This window comes from Typha angustifolia, chromosome 1 (genome assembly GCF_048772165.1).
Source record: "Typha angustifolia cultivar Huaian chromosome 1, ASM4877216v1, whole genome shotgun sequence".
NCBI lineage: Eukaryota > Viridiplantae > Streptophyta > Magnoliopsida > Poales > Typhaceae > Typha > Typha angustifolia.
The window spans coordinates 2,031,384-2,056,509 of NC_133239.1; the positions used below are offsets into that span (position 1 = coordinate 2,031,384).

The 25,126-nt window shown below is 39.0% G+C and overlaps 4 protein-coding genes and 1 pseudogene across 6 annotated transcripts; 3 read left to right on the forward strand and 2 right to left on the reverse strand.

The window, feature by feature from the left end:
• Window positions 1-354: 354 nt before the first annotated feature.
• On the reverse strand, window positions 355-3,862 carry LOC140780143 (protein LOL5). Its single transcript, XM_073125509.1, has 4 exons — window positions 3,652-3,862; window positions 2,730-2,837; window positions 2,008-2,117; window positions 355-675 (listed from the first exon to the last, which is right to left on the reverse strand). The coding sequence occupies exons 1-4, from the start codon at window positions 3,743-3,745 to the stop codon at window positions 619-621; spliced, it is 369 nt and encodes a 122-aa protein (XP_072981610.1). The 5' UTR covers window positions 3,746-3,862; the 3' UTR covers window positions 355-618.
• A 954-nt stretch (window positions 3,863-4,816) lies between these two features.
• LOC140780137 (transcription factor GTE3, chloroplastic-like) lies at window positions 4,817-6,155 on the forward strand. Its single transcript, XM_073125496.1, has one exon. The coding sequence runs from the start codon at window positions 5,035-5,037 to the stop codon at window positions 5,785-5,787; it is 753 nt and encodes a 250-aa protein (XP_072981597.1). The 5' UTR covers window positions 4,817-5,034; the 3' UTR covers window positions 5,788-6,155.
• A 1,541-nt stretch (window positions 6,156-7,696) lies between these two features.
• LOC140763213 (pyruvate decarboxylase 1-like) lies at window positions 7,697-10,339 on the forward strand (annotated as a pseudogene).
• Window positions 10,340-10,899: 560 nt separating this feature from the next.
• On the forward strand, window positions 10,900-13,076 carry LOC140758548 (uncharacterized). 2 transcript variants are annotated; one of them, XM_073094762.1, is made up of 2 exons: window positions 10,900-12,055; window positions 12,131-13,076. In XM_073094762.1, exons 1-2 carry the CDS (start codon window positions 11,626-11,628, stop codon window positions 12,778-12,780), a joined length of 1,080 nt encoding a protein of 359 aa, XP_072950863.1. In that variant the 5' UTR covers window positions 10,900-11,625; the 3' UTR covers window positions 12,781-13,076. The 2 variants fall into 2 exon arrangements, with proteins under 2 accessions (XP_072950863.1, XP_072950864.1); XM_073094763.1 differs by having other exon boundaries at window positions 10,901-11,067; window positions 11,715-13,076.
• Window positions 13,077-13,210: 134 nt separating this feature from the next.
• LOC140758536 (probable receptor-like protein kinase At5g20050) lies at window positions 13,211-23,435 on the reverse strand. Of its 2 annotated transcripts, XM_073094746.1 has the most exons (10): window positions 22,865-23,435; window positions 21,475-22,289; window positions 15,769-15,883; window positions 15,065-15,101; window positions 14,903-14,972; window positions 14,715-14,819; window positions 14,334-14,484; window positions 14,158-14,240; window positions 13,898-13,991; window positions 13,211-13,818 (listed from the first exon to the last, which is right to left on the reverse strand). In XM_073094746.1, exons 1-10 carry the CDS (start codon window positions 23,383-23,385, stop codon window positions 13,731-13,733), a joined length of 2,079 nt encoding a protein of 692 aa, XP_072950847.1. In that variant the 5' UTR covers window positions 23,386-23,435; the 3' UTR covers window positions 13,211-13,730. The 2 variants fall into 2 exon arrangements, with proteins under 2 accessions (XP_072950847.1, XP_072950855.1); XM_073094754.1 differs by lacking the exons at window positions 21,475-22,289; window positions 22,865-23,435 and adding an exon at window positions 16,027-16,209.
• Between the last annotated feature and the right edge of the window lie 1,691 nt (window positions 23,436-25,126).

Below are 25,126 nucleotides of genomic sequence, written 5' to 3' on the forward strand. Positions count from 1 at the left end.
GGGGGGGGTTTAAGCATTAAATCAAAGTATTTGATGCTAAATTTTAAACACAGCGCCTTCAGATGATTGGATAAAACTCGTGTCAATTCCTAACTTGATTCTATTATTAAGTATTTTGTAGAAGAGATATATTTAGATTAGTCAAAATATTTTAATAATGTCCTTAGTATAATTAATTTAATCTAAAAATTTAGTTAAATTTAATTAACAGATCTCACCGTCGAATACGTTCTATAAATATTTAAAAAGTTATATCAGATATAAACTTTAAAATACATCAAATGGTAGTGTGTTAAATGTAAATTTTCCTGACCAAAGAATTTTCTTGTAGGAAACATTACAAAGGATGCCGTTTAATTGCCACTGTTCAGTAGTTCATTGATTCATTTATAAATTTATCTAATCAAAATACTCCAGAAAAACAGACGATAAATGAAGTGATAAATTACCTAAAAAAACAATTGATAGTTAGCTATTACAATCTCACATCAAGCAGCTCTTCAACCGACCAAGAACTCAGAACATACATGGTAGATATGGAAGTACATATATGGTAGATATGGCAACTGATATCGGATTGCATAAAGTCAACCGCAACAAGTAATAAGTGGGATGATTTTAAGGTGGTGCAGGTTGCCCTTGCTGAACAGATACCAGCTGCCGAGTATTATGTGGCTGCAAAAAGGAAATGCATCAGAATATGAGAGTAGTTTTGGAGCACAGAAAACCACTGTAGTTAAAGAGATCACATTTGATACATAGATACAAGTCATAGGCTCTTAAGATCATGAATACAATCAGATAATCAAGGCTGAAAGATTAGCAGATCAACTTCCAGAAAGAAAACATGAATATAGTACATCATTTCGATGGAACAATTTACTTGCTTTAATATGCAAATGATACAAAACTTGAGCGAAAACTTTCAAAGGGCTCTATGATTGGATGTTGCGTTTTGGTTATGCAGTACTGTGTCAGAATTTTATGTACTCTTATAAAAAAAGACAGGCTATACAGCAAATGAACTTTAAAAGGAAATGATAATGTTCCAATCGAGGTTGTGCGGTACAGTGTCAGAATATTTGGAACTCTTTGGCAGCTGAATTATATATCTCATCGCAGCTGAGACTGATATCCTCCTCTTTTAAAGTAATAATGTCCAAAATTTTGTATACCATGGCAGTTTCCTATTCTAATAACCTGATTAGCACTAGAATTGACTGAATCAGACCTCAACAGAACCTGCAAATGCTTTCCATAGTGTACATAGAATGGATTCAGATAATGGAAAATTAAATTTAGATAAACAGATTTGATTAGGGATTCGAGCACTAGTGCGAGATACAGATACTTATCCAGCACATAGATTGTTTAGCACACTGATGCATTCCATTATTCTCATTGATCCTAACCTTGCTGTATCAGCTTCATAAATCCTTCCACGAGAGGCATACATTGAAAGGACTACTTTCCTGAATCAATTTTATCAAACGGAGCTTTAAATTTTCCTAAATCTACTTGTCATATACCCTGTCATAATATTTTGCAGCAAATGTATATTCATATGTACGAAGGGGTGGCATAATAATTCCCAGGGAAGAAGCAAATTGGTTTTCCCCAGTGGACAAATTACCTAACTTTATGTCTAAATTGATTAAAAGCACCAGTCGCTGTGAATAAAGTGATCAGTAGAACATAGTTTCTATATTACATTATTTACTGACAAGTGGTCCACGTTGAAGAATGTGAACATTTCATTAGATGCCGATGTTCTTTTCCTATTGTGTTTCTATGATATAAAAACTGAAGAATTTAAATATCAGGACATAACTGAAATTCCTTAAATATGTAAGCAAATGTGTAACATTAGCATTAACCACCTTTAGAACAGATTCAATACTTAAATGGTAATTCTAACATAAGTGAACATTCACATGCTCAAAACAAAGCAATATAATCCATGATTTGGAAAGGTAAATATATTCTATCTGAATTGATTCTACTTACTCCAATTTCCGTCACAGAACAACATGAAGAACATCTAACTGAAGGAGCTCCATGTGGGTACATCAGTAACACAGAACAATTTCCACACTTCACATTGCCAACCTGATGTGCTATAGAAAAGTATATACCCAAAACAGTGAAAGAAGGAAGATAAAAATATGAAGAAAATCACAAGGAAGTTAATAGCCAACAAAATATTTTATCATCTGAAAGAACCATCATACATTAACTGTTGCCTTGTTTGATATGTCATTAGTCAAAATGAAGCCTGCTATTTTCACCAGGAAGACCATCAATCTACATACTCACAAGAAAAAAGATTAAATTGAAAGAGTACTGATAACAGGTGCAGAGTGACACCCATCAAAATATCTTCACCGATAAAAGGTAAAATCAGTTTCAAACCAAGTTTGAAATTTTAAGGACAACTAGAAAATTTTTGGAAGGCTTTATATGGGAAATTCACAGGGAAAAGAGAAGTATAAGTTGAATTTGGAGGAAGCCACTACAAAAGGCAAAAGATGGAAATAAAGAGAAAAAAATGGGACCAATCCACTAATTAAACATACTAGCTGCACTGTTCTATAGTCTGTATTTACTACTATAATGGTACAAAAGGAGTAACCCATTGGAAAATATCAAAATAGAATGACAGAGAAAATGTAAAAATATCTAACTGAAGATAAAATCTACACAGCCAATAGACAAGCTTATATACTAACCTTCTAATACAAAGTTTACTGTCTGACAGCAGGCGCATTGAACATGAATTGAGCCCCGTAAATAACAAAGAAGTTGGTGACAACTGCCGCAGACCATTTGACCGATTTCTGTATCAAGGTTGGACAAACTTAGGTAATATAAAATATTTTAATATCTAAACATCCTTGTGTAAGCACAGCCCAAGTGTCATCAATCGGAGAGATCTAATGCTCAGCCAACAGTATGGGATTGAAGCGTTCAGTGCAATAATTTAGAAAGCAATGACAGAGATGCCCAAGGCTTGAGTAATGTTAGCTAATCTCTTTCTGAACCAACCATGAAGTATAGATAAGTCATTATAACATCAAAGAAACGTTGATAATGAAAGAGCATGTATGACATCATACACTACCAAAACTACTAGTAAAAAACACAGATAAGATGCTCAGGCAGTACCTCATCGCGTGTTATAAAGAGTTGATTAATAGAATACTAGTCAAGAGTCAGTAGTACACAGTACTAAACATCTTTTAGTAGCCTAGTAGCATATTAGTGAAGGAATACAATGAAAAGAAAAATAAACCAAAATAATGTCCACTGACCAATTTTTCAATCCTTTTGCTCGGATTGACAGTAAGTCTCCTTCCATGAGTTCAATTCGTTGAATTTTGAAACAACTTTCTCATAAACAAGGGTTAACAAATCGCTAACTTATCTTCACAATTTAGTATTTATTCAAGCTCTTAACCAAATATTCCAAGCAGCTAGACTTGCTAAATAACTCGGAGTGTAAGCTAACCACACTAACTCCATCCCAATCGCAACCCTATCATACCATCGAGGCAAAAGATGTGCTCCTAAGTTCCTGATCATGTTCGAGATCAATGGTACGTCCTACCAAATGATTAGAGGTGGAATAGGATCAGGATTAGGAATACTTACCTAGAAGAGGAGTAGAAGGAGGAGGGAGAGGTGTAGGTGGTTGCGGTTCCAGGTTCTCGTACCCAGGTGGCGCCGTCTCCGGCGAGCCGGCCATGATACTGACGAGGGGAACTCGGAGAAAAGCCCAGGTGCTATCGCGATTTGTTTTCTCTTCTTTGCGTTAGAATCAACGAATTAATTCGTGGGTTATTGAAACAGGGGCTGCCTCCTGGTTGAGGAGAGGTAGTGATCAAGTATAGCCCGGTCGGAATCGATTTAGGAAACACACGGGCCGCAACCTAATTACTATCGCTTTCAATTGATTTCATTTTATTTATTATTATTTTTTTATCATCAGATCAAATGCTAGATATAAATTGGACAAATGATAACTCTTTCTAAATACAGAAGCACTTGGTTCTACCATAGACTTCAAGTTATGTGCATCGTCGAATAATTGCTTTGAACTAAACACCGCTGAAACTTGTTCTAAGCCGTCACGTTATCGAGCTGTTATCATAAACCAACCACAAGGGCTTTTCCCTCTCTCTCTTCTTCCTGGATAAATTTGGCTAGGAGAGCAGCCATTTTCTGCTCTAAGAGATAATACTTCTCTTATACTCCTTCCTCGTTTTCCTCTTCCAGCAAATGACAATTTTACTTGTCTCAAACTCTTCTTATTTAAAAACTACATATGATAATAGTATCATATTTTGAAAGTTAAATTTATATAAGAAGCATTATAATGTTATAAGACTACAATGTATTTAGTAGTAATAATTTATATAATATGTATATAATAAAAGTATTTTAACATAGGATATTTATTTGTGTTGTTTTTTGTGATTGTATTTGTACTATATAAATTACAGTGAATTCAGTCAAATTGTATGATAATGTGTAGTATTTGATGTTAGAATTAGGCATGGGCTCTGCATGACTTATGAAACTCTAGCCTTTTATTTTCTCTACATTCAACTTTGGAAAGGAAAAGGAATTTCAAATTTCGTATCAACTTAATTTTAACCTAATAACATAATAAGTCCAAAGAAAGGTATAATGTTTATTTTCCCTTCGTACTAAACAAATTAAGATTTCTAGCGGTCCTACTTGTATTAGTACTTCGGATCCTACGATTGGATTAATAATAGACGTCCGATGTCAATCGGACGGTAATAATCGCAGATCTCGTTCTCCGTGTACTGGTTGGTATCGGAGATCCGAACTCTACAAATAACGCGGTGCGGAGCCGTCAAATCCATCCAATTCTATCGTCGTCCTCTCCGATCCTCTCTTCTTCTTCTCTATCCAAAACCCTAATTGGCGCGTGTCTTAGGGTTTCTTCCTGCGTTCCTCTCCCTTCCCTTCGTCAGCGAACCCCTAATCCTAACCCTAACCATTGCAATGGGGAAGCAGAAGCGAGCGCGGCCCACATCCGACTCATCCAGCCACAAAAAGTCCAAGATAGACGGCAACGCTAATGCCGATGGCAGCGTGTGCGATCCTGCATTGAAGAACTGCGCCGTCATCCTCGGGAAGCTCATGAAGCACAAGTACGCGTGGATCTTCAACGAACCCGTTGACGTCCAATGCCTCGGCTTGTACGACTATTACTCCGTCATCAGGGAGCCCATGGACCTCGGCACCATCAAGACCCGCCTCGACAGGAACCGGTACTCGTCGCCGGCGGAGTTCGCCCACGACGTCCGCCTCACCTTCCGCAACGCCATGACGTACAACGACAGGGCGCACGAGGTCCACATAATCGCGAGGCAGCTGTTGAACATGTTCGAGAAGCAGTGGTCGGCCGTCAAGGCGCGACTTGCCAAATCCAGCCGTCCCCCGGCGGCGGCGGCGGCGGCGGCGGAGGTGCAGACGGCGACGGCCGGGGAGGTGCAGAAGAGTGACGAGATGACGTTTGAGCAGAAGTACACGCTGATGAACAACCTGGAGATCCTTCTGTCGGAGAAATTGGAGAGCATCGTGGAGATCATCAGGAAGAGGAACCCACAGCTCGTCCAGAACAACGAGCAGATCGAGGTGGATTTGGATGTCATGGATACGGAGACTCTTTGGGAGCTTGAGAGATTGGTGGTTGATTGCAATAAGAGCCTGACCAAGGAAAGAAAGGTGGCGAGCGAGGAGAGCAGCCAGTAAAAGTTGCAGGAGACGGTATAGGACATAATTTCACTTGCTAGTTTGTTTAGTTTCCAATGTCTGTCTATAGATTTTGATTGATTTCCCTTTAGATTCTTACTTCTGCTGTTTTGAAGTGCAAAGAAAGCAAGATTCTTTTTGGTTTGTCTGGCTGATAGTACTACTGAATAGTTGAAATTTTAGTTAGAAGAATTCCCTCATCATTAATTGTAGGAGAATGGAAACAAAGGGGAGTTTTATGGCACACTAGAAATGTGTCCAATTTTTGCTGGATAAGAGTCTTTACATAATTATATTCCTTACTGTACTCTTTCCTGTATGATAATTGTTTGTCGATTGAGAAATTGTCGGTCGAATTGGGTATGAATTGTTTGCATCCTCTACGGTGGTATAAAAGATGTTTGCAAGATAAAAGTCATATTGCTTTCTCTCCATCAACTTTGATCTCAGATGTTGAACCTTTTTCACTTGTGGGTTTGAATGCTATACTCGAAGGTGGATAAATGTAAAGAGTGTTGGTCGATCTAGAAGACTAGAATAATATTGGATGAAAATTATAGAAGGCAGAAGGCGTTTCTGAGAAAAAAAAAATGAATTTGGAATAGTTTGCGAAAGAAATAGGGAACCTCTCATTCATCTTTTTCTCAATTTGGATTCACTTCTTTACAAGTACTTTCGGCCTTTCTGCATCTTGGAGGTTGAAAGAAGAGAGTGAGATGGGGAAGGGAAAGTGAGAGATGGAATGTGCAGGAAAAAAGTCAGACCTTTCTTTGTGATGTATAGCCAACGGGCAGATAACTTTATTAATTGAATGCAAATCCTAATAAGAAAAAAAAACCCCATACCACTCGTGCTTAACTGGTTGTCTAGCTTTAGCTTCCTCTCGATTTTGATTGAATCCTGAAGATGGCAGTGGACAGCGGTGAATAGAGCGAGGGAAGGGATCGGAAGCTAGGCCAAAGGACTATCATGTACTGGAGTCAGCACTGGGGCAGACTCTATTTAAGATTTCTCTTAATTCTCTCTATAGGACTTTGGGCTATCCAGATAGGCTCTTCGATTTCAACTGCATTAATTGTTGATTTATTGGGGAAAATTGACGCATCTTTATTATGAATGAGATCTGCGATGTCTATATCTACATTCTTACCCAGCTTGCCAAGTTATCCACTAGACCACTATCCTTGGTCAACTCCTGCTAAGAATTCCATTATGTCATCTCTGGATAAAGAGAATGGTCACTTGCCTGTACTCGTATCTGTGGAAGAGCACACTCTGATTAATTCAATCTTAAGTATTTTGTCATGTTATAAATTTGTACCTTAATCATTTAATCAAACTCTATTAGGATCAAGGTAAACGTATACAAGCTCAGACGTTCCTCTATAAAAATTTTAAGTAATTCATGAGAGCTTATCCTGGGTTGCTATTCACGAACAAAGAGAACTCAATTTGAGAGTACTCTATTGTGCCGTTGACACAAGCTCGGCTCAATAATTCTCAGTCAAACTCTGCTGGTATTTAACAAAGAGCCAAATTTAATTAATTGAATATGTCTTAAAATTTCAAAGTTAGCTCTATGTAAGACTCAAGTCATATATAATTAAATAAGATTTAAATTCACTTATTAAACAATTTGAAATGGGCTCAAATTAAAATTAATCAATTCGATGCGCAGTTCGGCTGGATTAAACAAGCAATTTACCACATTTATACCCCCAGGCCCCAGGCTAAATAAAGCTCAATTTATAAATAAATAAATAAATAACTTTGTTGAAAACTTATATCTAGAGCGGCAAACACTTGTTCACGTAGCTCCTGTCACAATCCCACACATCCAAATCTTCTCGTATCATCTTCTACATCGCTCGGCATTCCCTTCTCCCTTTCCACGACCACCCCTCGGAAGTGTCGAGAAGAGCGAAAAGAAAAAAAGAAAAAAATGGAAGGAGGCGGTCGAATCCACGCGTCCGCCACCCTCGGCCGGTACCTGGCGCGCCGGCTCGTCCAGGTGGGCGCCCGCCACGTCTTCGCCGTCGCCGGTGACTTCAACCTCATCCTCCTCGACTACCTCGTCGCCGACCCCGATCTCACCCTCGTCGGATGCTGCAACGAGCTCAACGCGGGCTACGCCGCCGACGGCTACGCCCGCGCCGCCGGGGTCGGCACCTGCGCCGTCACCTTCGCCGTCGGCGGCCTCAGCGTCATCAACGCAATCGCCGGCGCCTACAGCGAGGACCTCCCCGTCATCTGCCTCGTTGGCGGTCCCAATTCCAACGACTACGGCACGAATCGGATCCTCCATCACACCATCGGCTTGCCCGATTTCTCCCAGGAGCTCAGATGCTTCCAAACTGTTACTTGCTTCCAGGTAATCAAAGGTTTCGATTTCATTCCTTTCTAGTTTGAGATAAGACCGATTTGGTGGGTTTTCTTAGGCGGTGGTGAATAATTTGGAAGATGCGCATGAGTTGATTGATACGGCGATCTCGACGGCGTTGAAGGAGAGCAAGCCGGTGTACATCAGCGTTAGCTGTAATTTGCCTGGGATTCCACACCCGACCTTTTTTACCGATCCAGTTCCTTACTTTCTTGCTCCTAAGTAAGTGATCATCTTTACTTTTGATGCAGATTCCCAACAATTCGAGGTTGTTAATGTGAAATTTTCTCAGGGTGAGCAATCAAATGGGACTAGAGGCTGCTGTGGAAGCAACTGCAAAGTTTCTTAACAAAGCTACAAAGCCAATTCTAGTGATAGGACCTAAACTGAGGGTTGCCAAAGCTCAAAAAGCCTTCATGGAATTAGCCAACGCAAGTGGATACCCAGTAGCTGTGATGCCATCAGGGAAGGGATTAGTCCCAGAGAACCATCCTCAATTCATCGGAACATATTGGGGTGTCATTAGCTCCAATTTCTGTGGGGAGATTGTTGAGTCTGCTGATGCTTATTTGTTTGCTGGCCCAGTCTTTAATGACTACAGCTCTGTTGGTTATTCTCTGCTGGTGAAGAAAGAGAGAGCAGTGATTGCGAAGCCCGATCGAGTGACGGTCGGCAATGGGCCATCATTTGGTTGTGTTTTCATGGCAGATTTCTTGTCTGCTCTGGCGAAGAAAATTAAGAGGAATTCTACAGCTTTGGAGAACTATCGGCGGATTTTTGTTCCCCCGAGTGTTCCTGTCACGCGCGAGAGTAATGAACCTCTAAGGGCTAACAATCCTTTTCAAGCACATCCAAGCAAAGCTTTGCTACATCCACCTGTGACTCTTTTAAGTCAATGTTTAAACCTTTTATCTGATTCATTTGTTCACTTCACTTTCGGTACTTGTCTGATTGAGTTATTATTTGTCATTTATTCCATCATGGATGAATCACTAAAATTGTGGCTCAACCTAAAGAGTATCCTGTGATAGTGTTGTGATTCTTAATACGTTTACTCTTTATTTCAGGGTATCCTCAGTGGAGACACTGCAGTAATAGCAGAGACCGGTGACTCTTGGTTCAATTGTCAGAAGCTTCGATTACCCGAGAATTGTGGGTGAGTGATTCTAAAAGAAGTTAGCACGTATCACTATTATATTCAATCTCTAGGTTCATTGTTTTGTTTTTCCGGAGTCTTTACACGAAATTACCACCCAGATTTGAGTTCCAGATGCAGTATGGATCAATTGGATGGTCGGTAGGTGCCACGCTTGGATATGCTCAGGCTGCTAAAAATAAATGAGTGATTGCTTGCATAGGTGATGGAAGTTTTCAGGTATAATTGATCTCTGCTTATTTTGTATCAAAAGGATGTTTCTTGCAATGCAATTTTATTCAAGAGTAAACTTCCTCTCCATTCTCCTTTACAAGTGAATTCTTCATTTTCCCCTCTCTTGTAGGTGACAGCACAGGATGTTTCCACAATGATACGTTACGAACAACATAGCATTATATTTCTCATCAATAATGGTGGATACACCATTGAAGTAGAGATCCACGATGGCCCTTACAATATGATCAAAAACTGGAACTACACTGCAGTAGTGGACACAGTGCACAATGGGGAGGGCAGATGTTGGACTTCCAAGGCAAGTGAACACGCAAATCCATCCATAGCAATGAAACTAACCTGGATATTATTCATGAAAATGACAAATCTTGCATCGAAAACAAATGCAGGTACGTACCGAGGAGGAATTGCTAGAGGCCATCGAGACCGCGACTGGAGAGCACAGGGACAGCTTATGCTTTATCGAGGCTCTGCTAGACAAGCACGATACAAGCAAGGAACTGCTAGAGTGGGGATCTCGACTCTCGGCTGCCAATAGCCGCCCTCCAAACCCGCAATAAAATTTCCGGCTTCTATGTGGAAAATGCTGCATGTACATACTTAGGTAGTATATAGAAGGTTGTTGTTTCATTCAGAGCTTTGGAAGGCAAAAGTCTATATTAGCACACTAGAGAGAACCGGATGCCAAAGTAGGTCGTGTTGGTGCATAGTGCATGGAAGATGTAAGTATAGACAATGTGGTGTATATATATAAGTACAACTGAGAATGTAACAATTAAATAACAAAGTTACTGATAGCTTAACTCTTGAGCTTTATATGCTGCATTCAGTTGTTTCTGATGGGTTCAGGGGTTGGTAAGTCGAGCAGAAACCAGATGTAGTAGTAGTGGACTTCAGAATTGGAGCAGTGTCATGTTTATGATGTTTAAGAATTGATTATGTTTGAATTGGTGGGTGGGGGGAAGACAGAGTAAACTGAGCTAAGTTTGGAGAATATATTTGGTGGAGATAAAAGATACTCTTCTCTTTAATATATTTTAATATATTTTAATATATTTTAATGATTGTGATGTTGTTCTAGGAAGATCCTGAAGGAAAAGGATGTAAATAATAATGGACATAAATGCGGGGGGCAATTTGTAAAGCTCCTTTTAAATTTATTGAGGACGGTGGGTGCATCATCCACCATTGATTCTGTGGGGGACCATAGGAACGAACGTGGTCACAAATGACTACCGAGTGCAGCATCTGCAGACGCCGTTTGAATTGGGAAGAGCCCTAGCCACCCACGCCATACGCCACGTCATCGCAGACTCCGATATTTAAACCGCTCTCGCCTCCCTACCTCATCGGTCGGGTTTCTTCTGCCTTTCCTTTTTCCCGCAAAATTAGGGCTTCTTTCCCCTTCTTCCTCTCCTCTTTCTCTCTGCCGGCTCCGAGAAGTCTCCCCTGGACCACAGTCGGATCAGATCGCCGCCGCCCGAGCTCAGATTCGAGAAGGACACACTCGGTAAAATCTCTATCGCGAAATCGAATCCTCTCCGCCGTCTTGATCTGGTTTTATGAGCAGATCGGCGCCGCCTTTTCAGATCTTTGCGCGTAGGTTAGGCTTCCCCGAGGGGGAAGTAGGGTCTCCCCGATTCTTGTTGAGGGGATGGTGTTGGTCTCCTGATGTAGATGTTCTTATTAGACGGTGGATTCTCTTTGAAGTATGGGTTTGACTTCTTGGCTTGGGCGTGGAGTAGATTCTACTTGGCCTGAGCCTCAAATTATTGTTCCATATGTTGGGTTTCAGTGTATGGATCAGCTTCTTTTGAAAATTAAAGGACCTTTTTTAATAATTATCTTGAAACCTGATGTGCCATTTGCTGGATCATAATGGCTGTATACTTGTTGGTTTCTGAATCTTGCATCATGCACCTGGACATCAAGATATAATGATGAATGTTTTAGTTCAATCTTGTATTCATAGCGATGGAATTTCAAAGGGGTTCGGTCGATATCAACTCTAGATTATTATCTTATAGACGGAAGCAGATGAAATTTCTTTCTTTCTTTTTTTAATCCTATGATTTCGGTACTGCTTTATCCTAAATTTTTCTCTTGGGTAATACTGATTTATGATTTCACTGAAATATGCTTTTTATGTGACTTCAGAATTTGGAGTTTCGACAGACATTCATTCGATCCCATTCAACATTCAACTTGCTTCCTTTGTACTATATATAAAACTTTTTTAGTTTGTTGTGTTCTTATTTTATTGAGTAATATGCCGAAGGATAGGAGGGCTCGCTCTGTGTCCTTTGAACGATGTTCTCGTGCATCACCTTACCCTTGTAGTTCCTCAAGCACAAATAGGAGTTCTTCTCACCCAGGGAGCACACCTGAGTTTGCTGTGGCAGACAAGGATGCTAAAAAATGGGAGGAGGTTCGTTGTCCTGTGTGCATGGAGCACCCGCACAATGCTGTTCTTCTTCTGTGTTCTTCCCGTGACAAAGGTTGTCGCCCTTTCATGTGTGATACAAGCTATCGTCATTCTAATTGCCTTGACCAGTACCGTAAGGCCTTTGCAGCATCAAAACAATCTGAAGGCAATGATGAGGCTCAGCAGAAAAGTGACTTATCATGCCCTCTTTGCCGTGGGCTAGTTACTGGCTGGACAGTGGAGGAGGCTGCTCGCTGTTATATGAATTCCAAAGCTCGTAGCTGCTCTAAGGAGTCGTGTTCTTTCACCGGAGCGTATGGCGAACTAAGGAAGCACGCAAGGAAGGAGCACCCATCTGAGCGGCCATCAGAAGTGGATCCTGAAAGACAACGGGATTGGCGGAGGATGGAGCAACAGCGTGATCTTGGGGATTTGTTCAGCATGTTCCGATCAGGAGTTAGTGGGGATGATGATGGATTTGGTGTCAGTGAGAATGAGGAAGAGTCAAGGGGCAGGGTTTATGCATTCCCCTCTGTGACAGTGTTTTTGGTCATACAAGGAGTTACTGGTATGGCACGGTCGGCTCTACGTTACACAAGAAGCTCCTTGAGGGGTTTGCCAAGGCGCAGTAGAAGAGGGATGATTCTTTGGGGAGAGACCCTTAGTGAGCTCGACTCTACTGATGGAGCAAGCAATAACAGTAGTAGCCCTGGTGACAATGATGGAGACGACAATGCAATAAGTGAAGATGCTCCTGGTAGCTTCAGCAGGGCTAGTGAAGGCGGAAATGATAGTTAGAGAGGCCAGAAAATGACGAGGAGGACGAGATGTGATGTGAAGGCATTTCCTTGATGAATTCTTGGAAGGCTGAGCAGCTGTTTCTTCATGTAGCCCTCTTCGTTTGATTACATTGTTGGTATTCTTTGTTTCTTATATCCATTGTGTTCTAATGCTGTGAGGGCTACTGCTTTGCGATAAGATCACAAAGATCTAGTTGTTGTGCAGGCAGGAGATTCTGCCTATGTGAAGTTGTGAAAATCAATGTTGAAGAGAACCCCCCCAAAAAAAAAAATTTGCGGCAACTGATATTCTTAGCTCTTCCTGTCTAACAGTTACATGTAGATGGTTTTCTTACTATAGATTGGGCTGTTTTATACTGTTGCATTTTGCGTATCTCTCACTGGTGATCGCCTTTAGTCATTCATGCCATGCAGGTGCCAGGCAGTGAATTGAACTATTTATCCTGCATTGGAAGTTCACACTTTGAAACTACTTGTTACGCATGTAGTAACAATCTTAACAAGGGATGGATGAATGGCTACTCAAATCGGTATTCCTGGGCTTTAAGTACATGATCATGCTGCATCTCTGATCAATGCTACTTGCAAGATTGCCTATTCTCTTCTTTTGCTCTGTTTCTAACAACAAAATGCATGGTGGATAGATGACTGAAGTATAACAAAGATTCCAATACAAATCAGGCACAGGCAAATTCTATATCAATACCTTCGATTGCTGCAAAAGTAACATACTTATGAAGGACTAGATGCAACAAGGCATCAATTACAACTCTTGACAAGCTCCAAACCAGCGATAAGAACAAACACACCTAAAAGGCCGAAAATGAAGACTAGAAAACCAGAAGCTACTGTAAGACCACAAGCAATTATATTTTCTCATTCATATATTACTCTTATCTGTAGAAGTTAATATTTCTCAATACTCGATATTTAAAGCTTGTTCCTGTATTAAGAGCGCGACCTATCGAGCCCTAACCTTGCAGTAAGCCACCTGCAGACATCTTCCATCTCTTCAGGAACAGTATAGTGCCCTTGTCTGCATTGTTCATAGACACTTCAGTATCAAAATTTTCCTAGATTTTGGAAAGAGATTGCTAAGCTAAATAAATTCATACCCACTGTAGGATTTGAAATTGAGAACCGAAAACCCAGAATATCTTAGTATCTCAGCTGATCTTTCACCAGTTCTGTAAGGGACAACCTCATCCCCTGCTCAATATAAACAGAAAGAAAGGTAATATCAGCATACAAGGCCAAGAATTTTTTTTTAATTTTTATTGATAATTACATAAAACTAATGTTCTATCAAAAGTGGCTGTCTCATATTTAGCAGCTAGACTAGTGTTATAAAGAGCTTGCAGGACTATATGAGCACCTCTTCCATGGCAAAGCAAAAGTGGTAAGCTCGCAGCTCGTCTCACTCCGATCTGTGAATTTTCCATCTTGCTCCTCAAGCTCCTAAACAACGAGAGACGACATACTGCTGAAATTATCTTCGACGGAATTATGCAAATAGTTGAAAGATAAGAGTGATAACATAAGAATGCAGACCTTGAACAGGGAAGCCAGCCACTTAAACCAATAATTGCACTGAGGTTTATTGGGTATGGACTACCACTTCCAAATTTCCCTTGTGAGCAGCAAGTAGCAGAGTAGAGTGCAGTAGCAGCACCCATACTGAATCCACCAATGCCGAGTTTTACTGTAACAATTTTGTTTCTTCAAGTTAATGTTTCTCATCCAATGTGCATATCCATATTTTAATTGGAAATCCTTTTCATCTACTAAACAACATACAAATGCATTACTCTAACAGAAATGATGTCTTACAAGACAATGTTTGTGTTATATCTAGGAAAACAAATGTTTGTCGTAGTTATTAAGAGGCTAACTAAAATAATAATAACACATACTGCTTCCTTCTAAAATTACCATCAGAAGGCTCAGATGACAATAAATTTGCAACGTGTGCAGCTGAAGCATCCAACCCTTCAACATCATCATGACCATCCAGTGAGAAGTCCCCAACATCAAACCCTATTCAAGGAAGATAAAGATTGAGAGGTGTGGAATATTTAGTGTTATGCTTCATAGTTATCAGCCACAAATTAAAAGCTTACATGCAGTGCAAGGGAATCCACCAAAAGCTGCCACAGGTCTAGTTGGAGCAGTGGGACATATCCATTTAATCTGCACATAGATTTAAGTAAGCCTGAAATTTTCTCAACTAGAAGGAAAAAAAAAAAAGAGAACCAAGATAAGAAACTAGACTTGGTGATTACATTTGGAAGTGGAAGGGAATCCAAGAGCTGAGACCAGCTGAAAGTAGCAAAAAGAGAAAAGAAAAAATGTTAAAAATGTGAGGCAACAGTTTAAGGTACAAGCAAGACAGAGACTTAAATCCAATAGAATAGAATGTAGTCATAGTTAACGCGAGCCGAGCCGTTAAACATGAGATGAATTCATAAAAAAAGGACATTAAGAGAACAGTTTCAGTTAACTTTATGTTGACACTATCAGATTAATCAGAATAGAATCTTGCATGAAATGTACATAGTACTAATATGTCAGCACATGATCCACTATGAACTCCGAACTAGTCATTGACATTCTTCGCAACTTTAATCCACTTCTGTTGCATCAAAAAGTAGAACGCTAACCAACATTTAGTAGATGATTAGGTAGCAAGAAGGACAGTTATTAAGCACATGAATAAAGCAATACTAGGAATATGTGCAGGGGAAAAGAAGAAACCTAGAGACAATTTTAATCATTTTCAGTAAAGAATGGAATAAAGTGATAACAACAGCAATACTAAGGAACAAATTTCAGAATCTTTAGTGGTCCATCTGCATAGCTTTATCGTAAACGAAGCAAATTTAATCTCAGAGTGTAGAGGCCATGAAGATGGATATGCTTGCAACTTGCATAGAAATATCTTAGCTGAATGAAACTCCACTGAATCAAAAATAAAGAAATATCTTACCTTGCTCCATTATCACCTAAACCATGAAGCCACACAATAGTAGCTTGATGTCTCCCCTTAGGCCTAACCACATGAGTCCTTCCATACTCAACTCTCCTATTCGAACTTCGAGAACCTGCATTCTTATTCATTTCAGTACACTAAACTGAACTTAACAAGAAGAAGAAGAAGAAGAAGAAGGATGATCATAACTTGGTCTTCATTTTTAAACATCTATGACAGAAGAATATAGACAAAGTGATAGAGAAGGGAATAGACCAGAAGAATAAGAGCTACTCCCGTAGTTCATATTGGCGGCGTGCAACCAATCCTTGTTAGAACTGATACTGCAGCTCTCTTGCTATTAAGAGTCATCCAATTGACCTCTATTTATACTCATTTAGAGGAATATGAACAAGGATCCATGAATCAGAATCCTACTACAGTGACACTTGAACCAACTGCAAGCTGATCTAGGGAAGGCCTGTAGACAGTAGACCCAGGGGTGTAAAAGAGGACAAGCAGCATCCCCAGTAGGGAAAGATAAAGATAGGATGAAAAGCACTGAGGCTTTTATTCAATGTGGAGAATCTGTGGGCACATTACTCACTTCCATGCATGAGACTTTGAGCCAATGAGACAGAAATGGTGGGGGGGAATTAAGAAAGGTAGTGATGCTTTGGATTGTAGTACTGGAATAGATGCCTCCTGGCAGTGGAGAAGGAACCAACAGCCCAGCAAATGACATTTTTAATTTTCTTTTGAACTCTCATGGCCATCAACCATTTCCAATTTTTGGCGTTAGAAATTTTGCAGTTTGATTACTACTCATGATAGATAACAAACCTCCAATATCACATATAATATCTTTAACGCATCCTCCAATATCACATAAGGACATATACCATGACCTCCAGAAAAATTAACTTTATATTAGATAATCAATTCATCTAAAAACTTAAATTGTTATGTGTTATCAAAGAAAGTAACATATCAGCGAGATTGTGAAGTGGGTTCGAAGGTAAGTTATACATCAACAGAGTGTAGAAAGAGATAACATCAGAATTCATTGACTAAATTCTCATCATGAGCATGGACGAAATGTAAGTTATACTACTTAATAACGAACTCCTAATCTTGATTAGCTTGCCAAGAAAGGAAAAGAGAACTTTCTCAAAATTCTTCTCCTTTCCTTGTAGCTTCTTTTATGCAGAGTTTAGCTAGGGGGCTGATCCCTGCTCGACGATGCAAATTTAAAAGGAACTAAAAAGGGAAATAATAAAAAAAAAAATCTAGAGTCAAACCTAAACAGCTAAAAACTCCCCTCTCCTCCTTAGGTAGAATAATGGAAAGCTTTGCACCCAACTTAAACTGTGGGTTCCACTTCATGCAATGAGAATCCTATGCACTCCACCTTTCTCATTTTCTAACGGTTGAATTGAGGTTACGGGGGGCAGCTCAACTATTATATAATTTGCAACTTATAGGATCATGTCTCTTTTTTTATTGTTTTGCTTAGCAACTTGCCCGTATCTTAGCTTGAGAGCGTGGGGCCTTTAAGGTTCTAAGTCATACTACACTCATGAGATACTTTAACATATATTATTAGTATCTTTATTGAGTTGGTAAAGCTTCTATACTTCTCCAAATAGATCAATTTTCCTTTTCTCAATTAAGGTTAATCATAGAACTAAACAAAATTATATCGAGCCCTTCCTAACTCAGATAACTCGGCGAAGAAATAGATCACAATAAGTTAAATCCATACGAGTCATGCTACAAAAAGCTCATAAAGCAAAGAGAAAATTTATTATAAATCATGCAATCTTTTGCTATGGAGTATAGAATCGGACCACTGAACTACAACAACTATGTTCGACTTTCCTTCTTTTTGCAAATTAGCTGGCTGGTTATTTTATCTTGGATAATTTTAAAAAGAGTTGAAGATGATGTAGTGGCATAGGTGTCTTGCATGAGAATATGATTTCTTTTTTACATGGAAAGGGACTGGAGAATTGAGTGGATTACAAGCTATGGATTAGTATACCTCTCTATCCTTTGACAACTGAGCTTGATGAAGTCAATGAGAATATTTGTCTAACCTCATTGGCAGCAGCAGCAGAAGTAGAGAGAAAGTAAAGCGAGATGATGATTTAAAGGAAATAGTGAACAACTATATATTGTACAAAAGAATCATTTAAGAAGCAAGTTGAGAAGCTTTTAAATATGCATGCGGTTGTTGGATATTTATTTGTACTCCAATATGCTTCCCTTTTCCATTGCTGCAGTTTTTATTTTGGACACTAATGAAGTAAAAAAAGAATCCAAGAAACTTCTTCTTCTAGCTTTGGATTAATATTTTATTAACAAAAATATAAGAAAATGCATTCTATTTTTATTATCATTTACGCATACTTTATTAGAAATTTAAACATCAACAACATTCTGAGTTAAACTTAACCTTACAACAATTAGTCAAAATAAATATTATTTTTAAAATTAAAAATTAAAAATTTTAATTTTTTTTTTGACTTAGTAACAAGAGCATTTTAATTATTTTATTCTACGGTTATAGAGAAACTAATATTGCGATGTTTTTTATGATTAAATTTAAATGTTACGATCAAATAATAAGTAACCATTAGGTATGGAATAAAAATAAAAATAAAAATAAAATGTAATAGGTATTTTTTTTAATCAGTTTTAAAAAAATATATATAAATAGCATTATTCTGCCGCTTTATATGTTTAATTTATTCGTCAGAAACAATACCCTTCCATATGAAGCTGAAACAAAGTCCACGGACTGTTTCTAAAAATAAAATAAAATAAATAAATAAATAATAAAAAGCCGAAACAAAGTCTAATCATAAGTTGAAACGTCCACGTCACTCCGCGTGAGATAGAGAATATTAGAAATTTCAAAATTCTAGTTTTGAATCTAATGAAATATTCTTCCCTCTAATTCTTGGATAATAAATTGAAAAGAAACGGAAGAATATGGTAAGTTTGAATTGAAATCATTTTAATTTTAAGCTCGAGTCTATATAAATAGATTAATGAGTAATTCCAAATTAGAGTTAATTTAAGTTTAATTGGATCTTGATTAAGTTTGAATTAAATTAAGTTTAAAATAAGGCATGATTCAGTGATAAATAATATTATGAGCATTTGAATCTTAATTTAAAAATTCATATTAGTCCTATTTTTCTAGTCGCATCAGTCATGCTCAAGCTCAAGAACAACTAATTAATTTCTGGAAGAAATTAACATAGGTAGAATCTAGTCATCCACGACATAATTCAAGCTCAAGAACAACTAATTAATTTCTGGAAGAAATTAATGTAGGTAGAATCTAGTCATCCACATCATAATTGTGCCTGGAATCAATTTGTGCATGTCGTAATTGGCCATGGGATTGAGAGCAGCACCATCACCCTTATTCCTTCCCTTTTTCTGATTGAATATTATTCTTTATTCGCTTTGCCGAATGAAATATAGTTTAACCGAAATTAACGTTTGATTATACTCTAAAATATAGGGGATAATTACATGATATATATCTCATTATTTATTTATTTATTTTTGTGTGCATATTGATCCAATCAAACTTCAACAATGTAAAACTTAATTTTAATTTTTTTAATTAAAATAGTCATTCTGAGGCCGATTTTATCCTTATTTTAGAGGAAAGAAAGTGATATAAGTTAGAATTAAAATAGTTATCTAATTTATCTATCTATCTATCTATCTATCTATCTATTAAATTTATAAGAGATATTAGGATGGAAATAAATAGAGTGAAAGTAGATAATAAATTACAAAAGAAATGTAGTTTTCCTTGGGAGGTTTGATAAATTCTTTATCCTTTAAAATATCTTCTTTGGGAATTTAATTTTATCCTCATATTGATTTATGACATTAATATGATGTGAGATTTATTGTTCTTTTAATAGAATAGTTAATGAGCAAGTCCTTTGACTTCTATCTGATTCTTATTTAGATCCTTGTGCTCTAACCTGCTCTCATTCCTCAATCTCTTTTAGTTTGATTATATATGAGAAAAAAATAAATAGGAGTATTGACTTCAATCCACTTGACTTCTGAAACAATGACTTCTTCTCTGTTTCAGAAGATCATTTGCAGGCCCTACTCCTACTGCAGGAATTTCCAACAGTCTGGATGCCTAATAATGCTGTTAAACCAGTTGGTTTATTAGAAAATGGCTATTAATTTTGTTTTAAATATTTGCAAAAAGGCACCTCTTTTTTACAACGTTCTAACAAAACACCACTTTTGGGTTTTTCTTTAGAGGTCATATTTCGTATATTGACTCAAATATCCTTTGGGAGGTTCTGCTATAATTAAGGTTGTCAGGCTTGACGAGCAGCTCGGGTGAAGCTCGAGTTTGGCTCGGCTCGATCAGAGCTGAGCCGAGCCCGAGCCATCATAATAGGCTCGAAATTAATATCGAGCCAAGCCTGAGCTAGAGCCGGCTCGCTCAGGCTCGGCTCGATAGGCTCGATAGCCTGACTCCCTATAACTAAGGACACGGCATAAAGAAATATTGCCACGGGTCCCTCACTAACCCATCCTCACCCATGTAACACATTCAACATTCATCACCCTCACCTACCCCACCCTCATTAATCACTTCACCTTGCTCATCACATCACCTTCCCCATTATCAATTCTCCCGCCCACCCCATCCTCACCCCACGCGCCACCACCTCTTTCCTCCTCGTCGGCTTCCATCGGCAACGACGGCAAGCCACCACCACGGCGCCACGCCTTCCTCTTCATCGGCCTCCTCCTCCTCCCCCGTTGGCTTCCTCCTCGTCCACTCCGTCGGCTTCCTCCTCCTCTTTCATTCACTATCTCCTCGTCATCGCCTCCTCCTCCATCCGTCTCCGACTCCTTCGGCAAGCCGCTGTCCATGTCACCACCGCCCACACCGCAACCGCCTCATCCTCTAATCGAGCCCGAGCTTTGCTCGGGCTCTGTTAGGCTCGGCTCGAGTTGAGCTGAGCCAAGCCTGAGCAACATTATGAGGCTCGAAAGTAATTTCGAGCCGAGCCTGAGCCAGAGCCGGCTCGCTCAGGCTCGGCTCGTTTACACCCCTAGCTATAATATGGGAAACAAGAGCAATTTAGTAACAAAAAAGTCAAGATTTAATCAAAATAGTCCTTATTAATTAAGTGGGAGAGGTTCCTTGAGAATATAATTGAAAGCAGTATCTCACTTTTTGAACCAGGATGTCCCAGTACAATACTAGATTACAAATTTACCCTCCAACTATAATTCAGTATCATTTACATCTTATAGGGATCATCTAAAACATTATAGTATATTTTACCCTCTATAAAGGTGCAAATTATACAGTTTTAATTTTTGGGGTTAAATAAAGGGTAAAATATTATAATGTGAGGAAACAACTTAAGTTAACCAGACTTCAATAAAAGTTTATAAGAATAAATGTGATTTTTATTCGAATAAAAAGGCATCAATCTTTGTTTACTTTGGACGAAAGCTTAAAACAGTTTTAAAACGTAAGTTTAGAGGATTAAATTGACATTTGTCCAAAATAGAGGGGGTAAAGTGTATTTAATTTTATTTTAAAATGGAAAGTCGTATTAGACCATAGGAAAAGATTTTTTTTTTTTTTAAAAAGAAGGGTGAAAGTGTAAATTAGCTGCCATAAAATCTAAATATAATTGTCCTACCGACCCGATAAGATGGACACGTCAAACGTGCCGGTGGAGGAGCTGGTAATCTCGTTGGTGTCCAACTGCAGCAATCTCGTCGCAGCCCCGTCGCTCGCATTCGCCTCTACGTTCTCATTACCCAAGAGGTCCAATATAACCATGTCCGGCTCCGGCGGCAAATCGACGGCCATCCTTCCTTCGAGCATGTCCACCACCCTCTCCATCGACGGCCGGGATTTTGCCTTCTCTTGTATGCACCACAACGCTACGTACACCAAATTCCTCGCCTCCATCTCATCCACTCCTCCGCCGTTGTTGAATAATCTCTCATCCACCACCTCCGTAATCCTCCCTAATTTAACCATCTCGGTCGCGATCTTTGGGAAATAGGACCACTTCCTATTAGCACTCATCTGGACGTTTCGACGGCCGGAGACTAATTCTAACAGCACCATGCCGTAGCTGTAGATGTCTGACTTCTCGGAAATCCCAGTCTCGATGAGCCATTCCGGAGCTAAGTAGCCTCTGGTTCCTCGCACGGTGGTTAGGACTCGGCTTTCGTCGCGGCCCATGAGCTTGGAGAGGCCGAAGTCGGCGACGACGGCGCGGAAGCACTCGTCGAGGAGGATGTTCTCCGGCTTGATGTCGAGGTGCAGGACGCGGTGGCGGCAGCCGTGGTGGAGGTAGGCGAGAGCCTTAGCCACGTCGACGGCGACGCGGCGACGCAGGTGCCACGGGAGGCATCGGGCCCCGGATTCGCCGGCGGCGCGGGGATCTTTCCTTGGGAAGATCCAGGCGTCCAGCGAGCCGTTCTCGATGAACTCGTAGACGAGATAGCTGTTGGTATCGTTAATTTGCATCAATTTTTCTATCTAGATTCTCTAAATATAAATAATTTAACTCATTTATCCATTTTAGTGAACCATTTTGGTCTTCTTCTGTTTTCGATATCATTATTTTAAGTACTTCAAATTGAGTTATTAGTATTCAAAGCATCGTTGCTATTGCTAGAGAAAACAAGCTTAAGGGGTCTTAATCAAATTTCGTCATTTTTCTTTAAAAAAATTTAGAATAAAGAATGGTGATTATCCAATTTCATTAACTTTTTCAGATTTTTTTTTTCTGGGATAAGCACCCTTGAAGTATTGTCTTTTTTTTTTTTTTTTTTTTCATATAGACGTCTTTATTTATTTTTATTTGTCATAACACCTTAAATTTTATTTAGATATTCTAGGAATTATTTTACTTTTATTTCAAAAGAAAGAAAATAAAAAAGTGATATCAAATAACTAGAGGTATTAAAAAAAATGTGTATCTGAAAATGAGCTATAAAACTATATCAATTTATATATTTTTTAATTTAAAAAAACGCCACAAATTTTCGTTTTTATGGTGATAAATGAAGAACGTACCGTGGGCCGCCGTTGGGGAGGACGCAATAGCCGAGGAGGCGAATGAGATTAACATGGTGGATGCTCGCGACCGCCGTGACCTCGGCGCGGAACTCGCGCTCGCCGTGTAACTCGCTATTAATCTGCTTCACCGCGACGGCGGTGCCGTCGTCAAGAATCCCCTTAAACACCGAGGCCGAGGAGCCGCGGCCTATCAACGCCTTGAAATCATCGGTGGCGGCGGCGAGCACTTCGTACCGGAACTTAGTCGGCACCTTGGCCACTTTCCGGAGGAAGCTATACTCGACTCGGAATTGCTCCCCTTCTATAGCGGATCTCCTCGCCATGGATAGCCTTCGCCGGTCAGCGCCGGCGTAGAGGGACAAGACCCAGATGAATATAGCGACGATTAGCGCGACGTCGACGGCGGCGACGGCGGCGAAGGTCTTGGTTGCGCCGAGGGAGAGAAACAGGACTATTAGTTGGATGAGGAGGGTGGTGGTGGATGCGGCGGCGATTATACTGGCTTTCTTGGGCTCCATTAGAGACGCATCGATGGAGAGGGTGGTTGGAGTTTGCCGAGTTTTATGGGTAGGGGTAGTGTGAGAAGAGGTCTTAATTAGTTGATCATAGTATTATTATTATTTTAAAAATTGTTTACAAATTACACCATACATATTTTCTGATTTACGTTCGTCTTTCAGTAACTTGGACAGAATTTGAAAATAATTATTTCTTTCTAATATATAGAATAATTTATAAATATCTAAATTAATCTTGTCTTCTTCGTCGCATTTTCCTCTTACTCAAAAAGAAGAAGAAAATGAGGAGGAAAAAGGGGAATGATAAGAAATTGTGGTGGCGACGATGACAAAGATGGATGAGATACGTGGAAAAAATAATGAAGAGATATAGAAAATGAGATAAAATTGTGGATTATTTTAGTAATTATATTGGTCAAAATAACGTCAGTATGTTAAATAAGAATAATAGAAAAAAAATGAGGGGTTGTATTACAAAATTCTCAAATATGAGGTACGAATAACAAAATAGATAAAATATAAAATATGATTTATAAAAAATGATTTTATTTTTATTATTGTTATTTGGTTTGTTTTGTTTACTATTTTGAGGAGTAGAAGGTCGGAAGGTGTTAAATACTACATTGACTTTGGCCCAAATGTGCGTAATAAAGAATTCGATCATCTCGGACCATATCAAAGGCAGGGCTTGTTTACTTCAATTTTGGATTAATTTTATGCATATCACCGCCTACAGTTTTAGTCTTTTTGAACAAGTCTGTGAATTGACTTCTTTGACGGGCGTATTTGATTCTTATAAAGTTCACTTGTAAGTGCTCTTAAGTACGTTTTATTACTTGATCACTACGATTTCTTTCAAGACAAATTATGGTCGAAGAAATAAGGTGGGTCTTGTCATTAGGGATTCTGATGACCGGTTGCTACAGGCTGCCACGGAGCCTGCAGCCTGTAGCAAAATCCAAGTGACTTCTCTCTTCTCTGTGGAACCCGACGACCATGCTTCTGGATGTCTAAGGAGGCGAGGATATCACCAGTTATATTATTATCGAATCTAATGCTAAAATGGTAGTGAGGGTGAAGAATTAAAACCCCTCGTGCATTCATTCGTAATGTTTATTTATATATGACCGCCAGAGGGAGAAATTTGGGTGCTGATTGGACATCAAATCCGAGTAAAAGGGCTGCTCTTTTTTATTTTTGTTTTTTAATTTGGGGTCGACGAGTATGAGGTTAAAAAGTAAGTGGTGATGCCCAAAAGTTCCCATTACTTGGTCAAAGATCTGATTGCAGCTATTTTTAACATTATTCTCAATCTAATTCGACCCAGTTGAAAATGACTAAATACCAACTTCCGAGCTATTAGAGAAATATACCCATCTTCATCTATGGGCTACGGATACTAAGTAAATTCACCCGTGTAGAGATTGGATGATTTAATTCAATACTCTTTCTCCAATTTGTTGGTCGTGTAACGAGTTTGTCCAAATACAAAATTTTAACTCCGAGCCTTTTATCAGAAAAGAAAATTAAGAGTATACCTGTGTATAATCTCGTCCTTTAACAAACTAATTATATATTTTTCTTCTCAAATTACTTTCTTTACAAATTCAGCTTGGCCTTCGTTGCTAGTTCTGTAAATTTTGCTGCATTATGTGGTGTATAAATCCCTTGATCTTATCTTTTCCAGGTTAACCAATTAATCAAGGTAGACAATAATGGACGTTGACATCATTAAATAACA

Bases quoted from the DNA above. Each gene is read 5' to 3' on its own strand.
- LOC140780143 (XM_073125509.1), bottom strand. From the start codon at position 3,745: ATGGCCGGCTCGCCGGAGACGGCGCCACCTGGGTACGAGAACCTGGAA. The intron at 2,838-3,651 runs GTAAGTATTCCT...ACCTTGATACAG, and splicing joins TCCTTCTACTCCTCTTCTAG to AAATCGGTCAAATGGTCTGC. The intron at 2,118-2,729 runs GTTAGTATATAA...ACTTTTCTATAG, and splicing joins AGTAAACTTTGTATTAGAAG to CACATCAGGTTGGCAATGTG.
- LOC140780137 (XM_073125496.1), top strand. From the start codon at position 5,035: ATGGGGAAGCAGAAGCGAGCGCGGCCCACATCCGACTCATCCAGCCAC.
- LOC140758548 (XM_073094762.1), top strand. From the start codon at position 11,626: ATGATTTCGGTACTGCTTTATCCTAAATTTTTCTCTTGGGTAATACTG. The intron at 12,056-12,130 runs GTTGTCGCCCTT...AGGCCTTTGCAG, and splicing joins GTGTTCTTCCCGTGACAAAG to CATCAAAACAATCTGAAGGC.
- LOC140758536 (XM_073094746.1), bottom strand. From the start codon at position 23,385: ATGGAGCCCAAGAAAGCCAGTATAATCGCCGCCGCATCCACCACCACC. The intron at 14,485-14,714 runs GTAATTTTAGAA...AAATTGTTACAG, and splicing joins GTCATCTGAGCCTTCTGATG to TAAAACTCGGCATTGGTGGA. The intron at 13,819-13,897 runs GTATGAATTTAT...TGAACAATGCAG, and splicing joins AATTTCAAATCCTACAGTGG to ACAAGGGCACTATACTGTTC.